General features: G+C 41.9%; 1 protein-coding gene across 2 annotated transcripts in view; it reads left to right on the top strand.

Annotated features, from left to right (window-relative positions):
• The window catches only part of TAF1B (TATA-box binding protein associated factor, RNA polymerase I subunit B), a 47535-nt gene extending 32842 nt beyond the window's left edge, over window positions 1-14693 (top strand). For both annotated transcript variants that reach the window (XM_066612077.1, XM_066612068.1), the window contains exons 9-15: window positions 2178-2325; window positions 4780-4957; window positions 5803-5846; window positions 7635-7725; window positions 9856-9926; window positions 11858-12083; window positions 13719-14693. In XM_066612077.1, the coding sequence (XP_066468174.1) occupies window positions 2178-2325; window positions 4780-4957; window positions 5803-5846; window positions 7635-7725; window positions 9856-9926; window positions 11858-12083; window positions 13719-13953 (993 nt within the window). In that variant the 3' untranslated portion in view covers window positions 13954-14693. The remainder of the gene's footprint in view (window positions 1-2177; window positions 2326-4779; window positions 4958-5802; window positions 5847-7634; window positions 7726-9855; window positions 9927-11857; window positions 12084-13718) is intronic.
• The last annotated feature ends 324 nt before the right edge of the window (window positions 14694-15017 follow it).

Raw genomic sequence — 15017 nt, 5'->3', positions numbered from 1 at the left:
AGCTAAATAGCTGGTGCATATCTGAGTGGATCCTTGTTGGCAGATCAGGCTTGGGAAGGGCGAAGCGCATGCTGCCACTGCTGATCCTTCCTCCTTCCTGGAACTGATTTACCCACCCCTGTCACCACTCTCCCCCTGCCCAATTCTGCTGCTTTCCTCTGCTGTCCACTTCTGTTAGTGTTCTCACTATCAGGTCCTGTAGTGTACCTTTAGCATTTATAAGACTAGATTCTCGCTGTCTGCTTCCTGTTCCAAAGAAAAAGGAAGAGAAATCTTCCTTTTGCAAAGCATTTGCGAAAAAAAAGAAAAAAAAAAAAAGATGTGTATCAAGAGCATGATGGGAGGGATTTGCGTAGGGTTCACTTTCAGATATCCAAGGTAGCAGCAGGCATCTATCCCCTGTGGATACAGGGGTGTGCCTATAGGAACGAAATCTTGCCCATACATTCAGTTCAATTGGTTAGTTGGGTGCTCTGTCTCATTTGCAGCTTGAGGAAGCAATTTTTAATGTCATTTTTCTTTAATATGTAAAAATTTATGCTGACCTTTACTATGTATAAAACAGCAAGGCAAGCCTATTGCTTTCAGCCTTTAGCTTTTGTGTTTAAATTCTTCCCAACTACTGTCCTGAATTGTCTGAAGGTCTGTGCAAAGTGTGATGTGCAACAGTCCTGAAATGCATGTATTTCTTGTTTTTCAAGAAAAGTCCTTCAGGCAGAAAGATAATTTTTTTGAAACTTGTTGTTCTGAAGGATTGTGAGCATAGCACAGCTTACTAACATTGACATGCATGAGTCATCTATTTGCTGGAATTACATTTAGCATGAACTATTGTTGGACTCTAAGAATTTGTGTTTCATTGCAGTGACAAGAAAATAAAACTGTTCTGGTTATATGGATGCTTTATTGCCAGAATTCTCAATGAGTTTTTAGAAAGGAGAATAATGCTGAGATGCTATAAGTAGCACTACTTTGTTTTCTCATGCTCCTAGATTATTTTCTTCTTTCAGTAATACCTGTGTTCATAGTCCTTTACCTAGGAAGATACCTTATACCAGGTCAGACCATTGGTTCATGTAGCACAGGAGTATCTACCTTGAGCAGTGGCTCTTCAGGGCTTCAGGTGGAATCTCTTCCAGCCTTACCTGAAGGTGCCAAGGATTGAACCCGAGACTTTCTGCATGCAAAGCAAATACTCTTCCTTATAAGGAGCTACAACCCCTTCCTTATTTCTGTCATACCAAGCTCTGTGCATGTTTACTCAGAAGTAAGTCTTATGTATTCAGTGGGGCTTCCTCCTAGGTAAGTGTGTTCAAGCTTACAACCTTAAGCATGTGTTTGCTACAGACACCCACCTGTAATCTGCTTGCTCCTGGTCCTCTAGGGAAGTGGTTCTCACACATTTAGCACTGGGACCCACTTTTTAGAAGGAGAATCTGCCAGGACCCACCGGAAGTGATGTCATGACTGGAAGTGACATCATCAAGCAGGAACATTTGTCACCATCCTAGGCTGCAATCCTACCCACACTTACCCAGGAGTCCCATTGACTATCATTGTTAAAAGCATATACATAGTAGCTTGTTAAAAGTACAGTCTGTCACATTTCCCCAAATGCAGTCCCATACCATGGGAGCATCAAGTCTAATATATTAAAAATAAAATACTGAAATGAATGGGGACCCACCTGAAATTGGCTTGCGACCCACCTAGTGGGTCCCAACCTACAGTTTGAGAAACACTGCCCTAGGGAGCATGGTTCCCAGCAAAATATGTGCAAATGCACTCACATTCTCAACAGATGGAGAGAACAGCAGGAGGTCTTTCATGTTATGATGTTTTCCCTCTTTAAACCCCAACACAAAGCAACTAGCCACATTCTTAATATGGTCACTAAAAACGTTCTTAATATTTTTAAGCAACTATAATGAATCGAACATGTATTACTCTGGGTGTCCAAGTTACAGGCAGATGTGTCAGCTCTTTCACATAGGTGCAACATGTTCTTTGTGCCTCATATAATATTTGTTGCTTTGTGGAGTTGCTGAGAACTCAAAATTCTGTATACATTAAAATGTGTTTTTAGTGAACAGCGATATAGTCTTGAAGCGAAAGTATTATTGGAGCAAGAGTTTTAAATCTTAATTTAACATTCACTTCCCTGTTTTGTTCTTCAGTCTTGGCCTTCATATGCAGATGTTCATGGAAAAGCACATGCCCTGGCAATCCATGTGGAGCTACCTTGTTTTCCAGATATAGCAGAGGGCAGCTTTCTTCATCCAAATATTCTCTGCATGAAGTATTTGATGGAAGCCAACTTGCCTGGTAACCATAGTATGGTGGGACGAACCTTGATGTGTCCAACAGTTTTCACTGATTTGTTTTCAAGTAAAAAATTATGTACTTAGTCTTCAAAATGCTGGTGGTGGAGGCAGACTTTTATTTCCTTTGCAACTGATGTTCTAAGTACTTTGTTGACTTCAAGCAGTTCTGATGTACTCAAATTCCTCAGCAGCAGATATCTAGGGACTGGATGCAGAATTTACATATATGCTATTCCACTAAGCTATGGCTTCTCCCCTATTCTGGATGATGTCCACAATTACTTATTTCACTGCAGCTTTTGTATATGTTCATTGGGACCAACACTCACCTTCTTTTTCGTACAAAAAGGTTGTTACTTTTCCTGCTTGCTTAGGGCCCAATCGTATCCAATTTTCTAGCACCAGTGCAGCCACAATGCAGCCCCAAAGTAAAGGAACAAATGCCCCCATTGCTTGAGGAGGCCTCTGTGACTGCCCCCCAACTGCAAGATGCAGCATATGCCCCATTGGCATGACTGCACCACCCCTGGAAAATTGGATAGGATTGGGCCCTTAGTGTTACAGTGAAATGCATCTCTGCCTGATGATTAAGAGCAAGCTATGCAGAAGAAGGCTGAGATCCTCTTCAGTGCTCAGTCATGTTAGCAGATATGCAGAAAAATCACTTTTAGCTGACCCCTGTGAACCCATCTAATCGCTTCATTTAGAAAAGTAGGGATACTTACTTATGAATCCCAGTAGTCTGGAACAATGGTATTTTCTGTACTACTGTGTTTTCTGTACTGCTTAATGTGTTTTGTCTTCTGATTTTAGAGTTTATTACCTTACTGTATAAACACTTTTTACTATGTATATTTAGCCATTCTTCTCTAAATTAACCCTCCATGTTGCAATATATTAATGTATTTTCGTCTATCATTTTAACCTTCATTAGTTGGATAAATTTAGTCAAATAAATCTGTAACAGCCATTTACAAGTATTTAGCAGATATAAATCAGACTCTTCAAAATATGTAGCAACAAATATTTTCATGAACAGCAAAAGGAAAAGTGTTGTGAAATTTGAAATGGGAATACTGCATTACATGTGGCCCCAAAATTCACTGAATTCATGGCTACTTATACTAGTCTTTAAACCCTTTTCATAGTAGTTTGCTCGAATGGTTGTAGTGGTTTGAGTAAATGTATTTCATGCTCAAAATTCTGTATATGGGTAGGGGTAAAGAATGAAAGTTTAAATGGGGTCATGTGTGAGGGGGTGCCTCCTATACTAAAACATAGGCAGGTGAACACTATACATTTTTTCAGGATATATTTAGTGATAACGTCTGTGGAATCTGATGAGGTAGTTGATTCATGACAACCTTGCTAAACTGGAAAAGTGAGAAATTGTGTTCTTACTTATTTGAAAACACCTATACAGCATTGTGAGGGATGCATCCACTGTTGAATTGGTGTAAAAGTAAAAATGAAAATGTTTTTCTTTAAAAGGAAGCTTACTGTTAAAATACAGGCACTAGTACTGGTCAGCCTTATTTCTGCTATGCATGAAGGATGCCATTCAGCCAAAGCAAAGCACTTTTAATTCTTGTTGATTTCAACAGGAACATTAAGCATATGCTTAAATTTCTCCCATTGTAATCAACAGGGTTTTGTAGTGCTTGACTTGATCCTGTCCAAAGTAATTAGCAGGCCAGTCTCTATGCACATCTACTTAAAATGCAAATCCATTCCCATTGAGTTCAGTGGAACCTATTCTTTCTTAAGTGCATATAATATTGCAGTGATGAAACCAAAGTTTCATCACTGAAGAGACGGTGTCTGCTGCATAAAGGGTCACTTTGTTCTGTTTCAAATGTATCTTTAAAATAATAAATTGCCTTCGGTATATGCTGCAAGATGGTCAGGTGATACTTCTTAAAGCAATTTCAGTTTTGTGGGGGAGCTCTGTGCCAAGCCCCATCTGTTTCATTGGAGCATGAATTGGCACTGTGCTTCAAAGAGCAGACTGAGCAATCCTTTTGCTGACCTAAACTGTACTGTACTCCAAGACGTTGGATTGTAGTCCTCCATCTTGTTTGACATGTTTTTTGCAATCTTATCTTAACCCATTTTTGCCCGGCCGACAGGTGTACACATTTAGTCCCTGTTGCGTATCTGCAACATTGGGCAGAAGTGGCCTAAACATGTTTACTTGCATGTGCTCATTTTCTTTCAGTTGGATTTGCCTCCATTGCATCATTAGAGCAGCTTTAAGCATGACAAAATTCCAACACAGAATGCAGTTCCACGTGGAAGTTAGTGTGGAAGTTACACATGGTATAATCTGTATGCAGATAGTAATAGGTGGTGATCCTCATGCAAATATTGTCATTACTTTGCAGTGAATGCTGTTTATAGAGGAATTTCCTAACAGTTGAATTGGCCCTCAACTTACTGTCCTGTCTTTATCCAGATGATATGCACAGTTGGACTTGCCGAGTAGTAAAGAAGATTGGCGTTGGTGAAACAGACTTTCTGACACTTCATCCTGGGAAGAAATCATCCCAGAAGGTGAAATATGATGTCCTTGCCGTAGCTGTTATTGTAGTGGTGCTGAAACTTTTCTTCATGCTGGATGACGAATATGAATGGTAAGCATTCATTACTATGTTGGTAAAGAAAGTTTACTAATGCACTGCAACTTAAGGCTGAAAAGGCTATTAGATAATCAGTATATCTTGAGGTCTGTATGGTTTTCTTTATAATCAGAAATAGCTGACAAGTGAGGCACTGATCTGGATTGGAACCACAGTAGGAAACCTTAAGCCTTTTCCCCTCATGCTTCAGATCTGAATCAGGGACCCTGTGGCTTCTGTTTGCCTCCGGAGTGGCAGATAGCACAAGCAGAGGCTTTCCTCCTGGACAGATAGTGACGGGAGGGGAGGAGACTGATTCACATCAGGATTATGCAGGGGACAAAGTGGTTAAACCTTCCTCTTCCCTGTTGCATTATCTTCTGATCCATGTTGGGCCCTATGTGGCTACCATTTAATTTAGGAAAAGCAAATTTGCAGGCCCCAGTCACATAACAGTCATATTGTCTAGTTTGGCCCTGACTTTGTTAAGTATAAGAGTACTACTTTTCCCTATAAAGAGTCTGACTGCTTCTTTGGGTCAGTGTTCCATGGCAGGTTGTAATGGTTGCATGGGACCAATCACGTGACTTTCCTTGCCAGTGTCACATTTTGATGGCAGCAGGTGCTGGTATGGGGACATTTCATGTGAGTTAATTGATTCATTCTCAGTGCAAATTTAGGAAGTTGTCTTGGGTGACCTCCAGGAGGGATGTTTGAATTGGCCCATTGAATTTTTGAGGTTAGAAATAAGGCCTCTGAATGTATTTATTAGAATAGTTCATATTTTAAACAGTGTTGAAAATTAAACATGTAGATTTTGATTTCAGTAAACAGTGACTCAAACAACTCTATATTTTCAGGTTTCTATCAAACTATGTTGAAGAGAGAAACAAAAGCAACAAAGGTACCCAATATTTTAGCTGAACCCTAGAATAGACTGCATAGCATCTACTGTCTTTTAATCTTATAAAGGCTAGTTTAGGAAACTATAGGAATTTATGAACAACTGTTGAGTCATAAAAATGAATGAAAGGAAGTGCAAATGGTATGTGCATGAAATGGAACATTGGATATGACTCTCAAGCGCTGTTGGAATGACCGTAGTTTCTTAGGTTTAGACAGACACAAAATGGTGTGAAGTTAAATGACAGCAAGCTGACAAAGATTGTGGGTCAAATTGCATGTTATATTAAGCACTTGCTTAGTGCTAAGGTAACATGTTTGCTTTTCTAAAACTAGATAGTGCACAGATTGGGATTGTAGCATTATAAGGAGAGCCCTGCTGGTTCAAGACAAGAGCCCATCTAGTCCAGCATGGGGAGAGGGGTTTTTTAATTCTATGGCTCCACCACAGTTCCATTCCAAATTCTTCCCTCCCTGCAGTTATTTACGCTGGGGGGGAGCCCCCATTGGCACCCATATAAGAGAGATTCAGGTAGGCCAGTGGAAATGTAATGCGACCTATTCCTCAGTCACAGTAAAAGTAAAGGGATCTAGAATAGGCCCAGATCATGCCACTTCCCCTCTCCATTCATTTTTTTATTTGGTAATCTGGCACAGATTCCTCCTGGCCTTAACTATGGATACAGCTAATTGGGTTTTCTCTTCACCAACACCACTGTCTTCCAGATTTGGGCCTGTAGTAGCCCTTCTCCCTCCAAGGGGTACCCTAGGGTGGGGTAGGGCATCTTATCACATTGTAATACAGCAGATGAAATGGCTTGGTGCAGTGCACAATTCAGATCATATGAGCTGAATCCTCACCGAGAGAAGAGCTAGAATAAATACGATTCATTAGTTGCTGCCCACACAAATATACCTTTAGTGCTTGATATCATTGAAGCATTCTATATATCATGGAGCATACTGTGAAGTAAATGCTGAGCTTTAATCACTGTTTTAATAGAGGCTGTGGAGTATGGTGTAATGCAGTGGTATTCTACTTTGTTCATGCCACAACCCAAATAAATAAATAATGTAAGTAAGTAAGGGAGCAATCCTAACCTACTTTCCAACACTGACCTAGCCGCAATGCAGCCCCAAAGTAAGATAACAAACATGCCCTTACCTTGAGGAGTCCTCCTTGACTGCCTCCCATGGCAGAATCCACTGCACACCACACTGGCACAACTATGTCAGTGCTGAAAAGTTGGTTAGGATTGTGCCCTAAATGTGAGACTGGGGACCCGACTGTAGATCCTGGCCCCCTCTCAGGACCACCCACCCATCCCTGCCCCACTCCACCCCCATAATGTCCTCCTAGCACTGTTCCCTATAAGAAAGCAGAAAAAGTTACCATGAAGCCTGGCACTAGTGAAAGCTCTTTTAGCACATTTGCTAAGAACATGAGCAGGGCTGGGACACAATCTCCTGGTACCTGGAGGGGTACACCAGCTAACCCCCCCCCCTTTACCAGCTCTAGTCCAGTGATCTTCGGTCTTTTTCACTCCTGTAAGCTGCCATGACCCCACAACTGAGGCTTCTTGACCCCATTGGGGTCCTGACCCCAAGGCTGAAGAACAGTGATGTAATGCCTGGAGTATTGGGTATTGGGCTCACTTTGATACCCTGGGTTAGCCATTACCTTTCAGCCTCAACACTCTTGCATGGTTATTATGAAGCTAAAATGCTGCTTTAAGTCCCATGCAAGGGGTACAAATTAACATACAATAAACAAATACTGTTATTTCAGGCTGTCCACTTTTTGATATCAAAAAATGGTACATGGTTGTAAAGAGTGCACTGGATGTGGAGCAAAAGAAGTTGAATGAAGAAAGAATCAGGTACGGTGTTCAGAGATTGGCCTCTTCTGTGCTTGCTTGGAAAAAGGAAACGAAATTTATTCTAAAAATTTGTGTTCTGCCTTGCTCTAGTTAGACTCAAAGCAGCTTCCAAAAAGAAATATTAATGAAGGAAGGAATAGTTAATGGAAGGAATAGTATTTATTTATTTATTTATTTATTTATTTATTTATTTATTTAATAAGCACATTTATACCCTTTAAACTTATCTGAATTAAAAGGTATGGTCCAGGCTGGCCCATGTACGAAGATGCAGCTTACATTGAGTGTGGGTAGTAGGAGAATGGTAGATGAAAGGTGCCCTTCCTCCTGAGTGTGCTGCTATCTCCTTCCAGTCCACCACAGACATAACTGCTGTACACTGCAATCCTAACCACACTTTCCTAAGAGTAAGCCCCATTGAACAAAATAGGACTTACTGCCTAGTAGAACTGGTTAGGATTGTGCCCTTAATCTGCTTCCTTATCTTGTTCCTTCCTTATGCAGTTTTTCCCAAACACAGGAAGTGCAGGACTACTGTTTTACGTACTTAAAAGGACTATTCAAGGAAGGAGCAAGAAAAGCAAGATGGGGAAATGGAGCCACATTTCACACCCCTGAAAAAACTGTCTGGTCAGCAGCAATCTACTTTCTCGTCCTCTCATCTTGTTCATTTGTTGCATGATCCTTTTAAATAAAACAGGAACTCCCACAATTTTTGTTTTTGGAAAAGAACCATGCAAGGAAGGAATGAGATAAGGAGGTAAGGGGCTTTTTTTGGAGGGAGATGCACTTTTGTGCAAACCACTGTAGAGGCACAGCAGGACAGAAGCAGCATCAGGCAGTGAACTCGGAGCCCAATCCTGTGCTTGGCGGCACGGCTCCATGCCACCGAGCACTGTTACAGCACGTTTGCGAGCCTCACCGCCGGGCTCCCATCCATGCTAGCCCAGCGTTGGCCAATGCTGGGCTAGCGTGGAGCGGTCGGTCAGCTTCAACGGCTCGACAGTCTCCAGGGCCGCCAAGCCCCGGCACAGTAGGCAAGGGAAGGAACGGGGGCAGGAAGGAGGTGTTCGAAAGTCCCCTTCTCCCAAGGCAGCCCGGGGTGTCCAGGATCTGGTGGCAGCCCTTCTTGGTGCCGCCGAGCCTGGGCACCCGGGACAGCTCAGGATTGGGCTGCCCGTTGCAACATCCCTAGTATGTACCAGAAGTTTGTGTTTAGAAGTCTCTTTTTTGTTTTGTAAACATTCTGATATATTCTGGTGGGCTCTTCCCCCTGTAATGCCATTCTGCTTAAAAAATATATCAGTAAAAGTTATGACATCACTGTTCAGCATGACCAGCGAAATACAGGAGATCTTCTTTTCCTTTATCCTTGAGACTTCTACCTGCTGAATCGGTTTGACTACAGGCTCCCCATTTATCCTATGAGGAAACAGTGAATTGAACAGGTTTTGATAGGATCAGTTCTAATAATGCCAATTACTGCCACTTAGTGAACAAACCCAGCATAAAGATAATTGTTTAGACAATATATAGTGGGCCCTCCTTATCCATGGGCTCAGCACCCATGTATGCCAAGCCCCAGCTCAGAGGGCCACATAGACAGGACCAGAAGTAGCTTCCTGTTGCATCTGGGAGGTGTTCTGAAGCTGGGGAAGGCCCATGGAGTGGGCCACAGGCCACCGTGATCTCTGGAGGGCAACCATCAGGTAGGTGATTGTGTGCTGGCCTCTAGGATATGTGGAATTTGGTATCTGTGGGGGGAGGGGGGACTGGCACCAATCCCCTGTGGATAGGAAGGGACAATTGTACAGATTTTAAACTAATTTTTAAAATTCCAAAAGTATTTTAAAATATTCTAAAATGGAATGAGCAAACAGTTCTTCTGAATGGGTAAAAACATGTAGAGAAACATGCCTGTACTTTCTCCACTATTCACCAGTTAATACAAGTAGTATTGATTGAAAAGATGTCTCCTTTGGCATTTGTTGAAGGAATGAAAAAACCAAACTAGCATCTTTGTTAGGCCATTCTATATCTGTGCATCCTAGTCTAAGATACTACTTTAGGGGGAATATTTGGCTGTCGGGTGTGTCTCTCCTCCTCACATTTCAATGTTTTAATCTCTAGGCGTTTATGGAGATGTGAGAAGCCACTGTTGTTTACTGCCCGGGATAAGTCTAATGTTCTCAAGAAAAGACGTAAGTGTAAAGTATTTTGTCGCGCCCCCCCCCCCTGCAAAATTAACATGATTTGAATTAAAAATAGCTTGTCCACAAAGAGGTTTTTTTTTAGAACCAGCTTAGTGGAATGCATGAACTGCAATTGGTTTTGTAAAGAGAGAAAAATGGAACAAATCCCTTTTTGACAGCAAAGTAGGAGTAAAATTACTCCACCCAGGGCCAAATCCTATCCAATTTTCCAGTGCTGGTGCAACTGTGCCAGTGGGGAGTGCATTGCATCCTGTGGTGGGAAGGCAGTACAGCACAGAGGCCTCCTCTAGGTATATGAACATTTGTTCCCTTACCTGGGGGCTGCATTGTGGTTGCACCAGTGCTGGAAATTTAGATAGGATTGGGGCCTCAGATGGTACACCTGCCCTAATTTTTATTATAGTGGTAGTAATATCATATATCTTTCTCCAGGAGGATAGCACCTGGTGAAATCATTTTGGGTTATTCTAGAGTTCTTCCAGACTTTGCTTCCTATAGACTACTGCAGGAAGGTGAGCAGTGACACCCTGGGAAAGGGAGAGATCATGCCATTCTCCAAGTAATGTGCACACAGAGGAAATAGGAGTTGGTGTAATGCTCTTAAGAGGAGCCCATATTCCTATTTCTTCTTCATTGTAACTCTTCTAGAGAGTCTGTCTAGGAGTGTGTGTTATGAAACACATACCTTAGAGCAGCCATTTTCAACCTTTTTCAGCTCACGGCACACTGTCAAGGCACTAAAATTGTCAAGGCACACTCCCAGTTTTTTTTACTTACATTAAATTACTACATTACAATTAATTTTTAATTAATGTAATTAATACAATTAAATCATTACATGACAAAGGGCACAATCCTAACCAGGTCTACTCAGAAGTAAGTCCTATATTGTTAAATGGGGCTTACTCTCAGGAAAGTGTGGTTAGGATTGCAGCCAAAGACTGGGGGAGACATGGGGGGGAATGTGCCTGTGGGACTTACTTCTGAGTAGACATGCCTAGGATTGGGCTTTTGGTTGCACTCTTTTTTCTCAAATACAGGAGCAGACAATTGGCACTTCTCTCTCCTCCTCTCCCCCACCCCACAGGCACATTCCCCCCTTCTCTCATAATTGCAGTTAGCACCTCTCCTACTGTCCCTCCCCTCACTCATCCCCACCTTCCCAAGGTCCAGAATCACTTGTCTCACATTCTCTCCCCCCACTGCCAATCACCTGCTCCTGTATTTCAGAAAAAGTGTTACCAAAAGCCCAATCCCAAGCAAGTCTACTCACTTTGGGGAGCTGCAGGCAACTGTGGCAAGGAGAAGGGACTTTCATGGACCCTGAGCCAAGCCAGCCCATTCTTAGGCTGGTGGCCTCAGCAGACTCCCTGGCTTCCTACCTACTTGCCTGCCCCTGGCTCCCTCCTTCTCACTCACTCCGCCCAGACCTCCTCCAGGCTCCTTTGGTTGCCCAATCAGCATGCGGGGCACTCAATCCTAGGTGTGTCTACTCAGAAGTAAGCCCCATAATAGTCAACAGGACTTACTTCCAGGTAAATGAGGATCGGGTTGCAGCCTTCCCCTTGCTCACAGCAGGAGATGCAAGCAGCCCAGTCCTTTTTCCGCTGCTGCTGTTGCTATTGCTGAAGGTCAAAGCAACTGCTTCTCCCGCGCTCGGCTGCTGCCTGCCTCCTCTGGTCCCGCGGCACACCTGAGGCTGCCTCGCGGCACACTAGTGTGCCGTGGCACAACAGTTGAAAACCGCTGCCTTAGAAACTATTATGGCTTTTGTTACCACCAGTTCTAGATCTTTTATAAATAACTTAAACATCATTTGGGTATGTGTTATGGAACTTTTTTCCCCCTGTGTGTGTGTGTGTCTGTGTTTGTGAGTTTCATCTTGGTACTTATGTGTGTTTATGTTTTCCTTTATACAGAAATGGTAGTGGACCTTCAGAGGCAATTTCGTACATTATCTGGCTTAGTGGAACCTACTGAGAAGCCAAAACCTTCAAGTTTCCAATTCAGCTGGACTGATGAAAGGACCAAAAGCAGTTGCTTTCATGACCACAGTCTGGATGGAATTTTACAAGAAAAAGGCAATGTGCTTACAACTCTAAACAGAAAGTATTGGTTGTGTACAACTAAACTATGCAGGGAAAAGTAAGTATTTGACACTCTTGTGGAAAATGTGTACTTGGAGCATAGGTTTTAAAAACAAATTTATACTTAAAGCACGTTGTGTAGAAAAATTGCAAAATGTGCGGGCTTGTGTCTATTGTGCTTTGCTATCTATTAATTTTGCTAAAATGTTTGCACATCCATTGGATTCATTTAGTGCTTCAGAGAAACATACCACAATTTGAACTTTCAAGTAAAAAAAATTGTGCTAAAATTTGGTAATGTGTTCAAGAGCAAGAGAGAATTTCTATTACGAAATCTTACAAAACTGAAAGGACAGAAGAATACTGACATTGCGTGCACCACATACTCTGTGCCACATGACTTCTTATGGTAATGCGAGACTTACCTTGTGGCCAGAGGCTATAGACTGCCTGTCCATGTGGTTTGGGCTGCTACCAAATACACTTTGAAGCTGCTTCTGTTGCTTGAGTTCAAGCACTGAATGTGTATTACAGACCTCTTTCCCTTGCAAATATGTATTTCGTCTTATGTGTTTCACATGCTATCACAAGCCACTATAACCATCTTCAATTGAGGCATATGCATTTTAATTGCTACTTGTTTAACAGTATCAGCCATAATTTGTAGCTAAGTTTTAAATTTGGAAGTAGAGCCAAGACTCTGAAAACAGGAAAGCTGTTCCTTAAAAACAATTGTCGTGCTAGATAAACTTTTCAAAAATATGTTTTCATTGTTGCTTAATTATTTCCCTTTTATAAATAAGAACTGAGAGACATCTGCAGGCTCATGAAATGTGCCTAAGATAAACTTAATTGTCTGATATGAAAATGTTAGACTTGGGTATCACATGTATCAGAAGCACTAAAGGTGATTGCTGTGCACGTGAGGCTAGACAGTTGGGAAGGGGTGAAAGCTTCTTCTTTTAATCCTGAAGGTTTGGTGACTGCTGTTCATGCAAAACAATCTTATACTTGGACCTGGCTGTGTGGTTTGGGGTTTTTTAATCTTGCTGCTCCAAACTACAAGAGACCATACTTAGTTGGTAGCAGCAGAGTAATTCTGGTGGCTTGCTGCAGAAGTGAATGGACACAAATCCCTTGTTGCACAGAACAGCCTACTTGCAGCTTGGATTAGAAGACGCTATTGTTCCACTGCTTTGTGTGACTAAGGGCGCAATCCTAACCAACTTTCCAGCACTGACATAGCTGTGCCAGTGTGGTGTACATTGCATCCTGCAGTGGGGAGGCAGTCAGGGGGGCTTCCTCAAGGTAAGGGCATATTTGTTACCTTGGGGGCTGCATTGTAGCTAAGTCAGTGCTGGAAAGTTGGTTAGGACTGCGCCCTTGTGTTGCTGGCCTCCCGCATCCATGACTTTGCATAAGCTTCTGTCGCTGGGTGTTACTTACCTATCTGTAAAACAGAGATAATATGGCTTCACAAAGTTAGAACAACTCTGTGAAGGGCACATATAGCCAAAGATTGTAAAGCGCTTTGCAGGTTACAAGTGCTGTATAAATATGCTAACATTTGGTTGTGAAAGTCATGAGACCAGGTGAGTTTTAACTAGCATTGATTAAATGGGGTTCTCTTTTTGAACATTTTTATTCAGAACAGTTTTGTGATGTTTTCTTTTCTCTCTCTTCCTTTTTATAGAGTATGTGGTCATCTGGCACACTATGAAGAGTCCAAGTTTCCCTGTTCCTACCAGTTTGTATTAAATCTATTCTCCTTCCTCCTAAGAGTGCAGCCTTCTGTCGTTCATGAAGAAGTGTGTGCAATAGAACACAAACTCTTTTATTCAAAGCTCCATAAAAAATCCAAAATACCCAAAACTAAAAAAAGACCAAGAACTGTCTTATCCAATGAGGAGAGCACCCAGGGTCACTGAATAGCCTGTGCAGTCAAATCACATTTTTCATGAACATCACTGAAATGAGTGGATTAAGTTAAATGCACTCTCTCTGCAGTTTGTTCATTTATATGTGTAGGGGAATTTTACAGAAGACAACATCCTGATCCCACTGATCAATGCTTTTTTTTCTATGTGGTACTCCTGATATTGTCACAATTTTATATTAATTGTATATATTCTGAATTGTTTTCATTACAAAGAGAGTCTTATTAAAATTGCTGCAAAATAAATTCTAAAAGGTGTTATGTCCAAAATAGCACAGGAAGAACTCCACTTGTGCAGTACAACTTATGTCCCCTGTGGACACAAAAAATTGACTCTTCTGTGTCAGCAGTGTAGTATGGAGTACAGCGAAATAGGCAGAAATTTAGGGTTGACTTGTGCAATTGGAAATGCCTTTAGACTCACACAAGGCACCTTTGTAGACAACCCACAATATTTAAATCTGCCTTCTGAATTAAACTTTTAGGGCGCAGTCCAAACCTCTTATGTCAGTGCTTTCCAGCACTGGCATAGCAGTGCCAATGGGACATGTGCTGCATCCTGCAGTTGGATGTCACTCATGGAGGCCTTCTCAAAGTAAGGGAATGTTTGTTCCCTTACCTTAGAGCTGCATTGCCCTTGTGTCAGTGCTGGAAAGGGGTTAGGATTGTGCCCTTAATTTAAACAAAAGCATCAAGTTGATGTTTAGCTGCTTAGTGTAATCCTGGCTACTTGGTGGCAAGCTACTGGAAGTGTACTGTAAGTGGAAGTGACTGTTCCATGAGGCAGAGAGGTATCTACTTCCAATTGAAAGTGTGTAGTTGAACTGTATCCTCTTTCAAAGATGCAGCCTAAACCTGAGGTACTATAGGAATCAAATTTTAAAAGCTTGTGCTTAATTACTTGCCTCTTTTTGAAACATGATGCACACTTAATTACAGGCACAGCTTCCTTTTGTACCTAAAGTAGTCCATTCTTCATGGTTGTAAGCTGACAGTCATGTATAGATCCTGGTCCAAGAATTTAGCTGTGCTCCTTTTTAGGGTCAGGCTTAACAT

This window comes from Tiliqua scincoides, chromosome 1 (assembly GCF_035046505.1).
Source record: "Tiliqua scincoides isolate rTilSci1 chromosome 1, rTilSci1.hap2, whole genome shotgun sequence".
NCBI lineage: Eukaryota > Metazoa > Chordata > Lepidosauria > Squamata > Scincidae > Tiliqua > Tiliqua scincoides.
The sequence above is the reverse complement of the archived record's forward strand: the minus strand, read 5'-3'. Positions and strand labels throughout refer to the sequence as shown.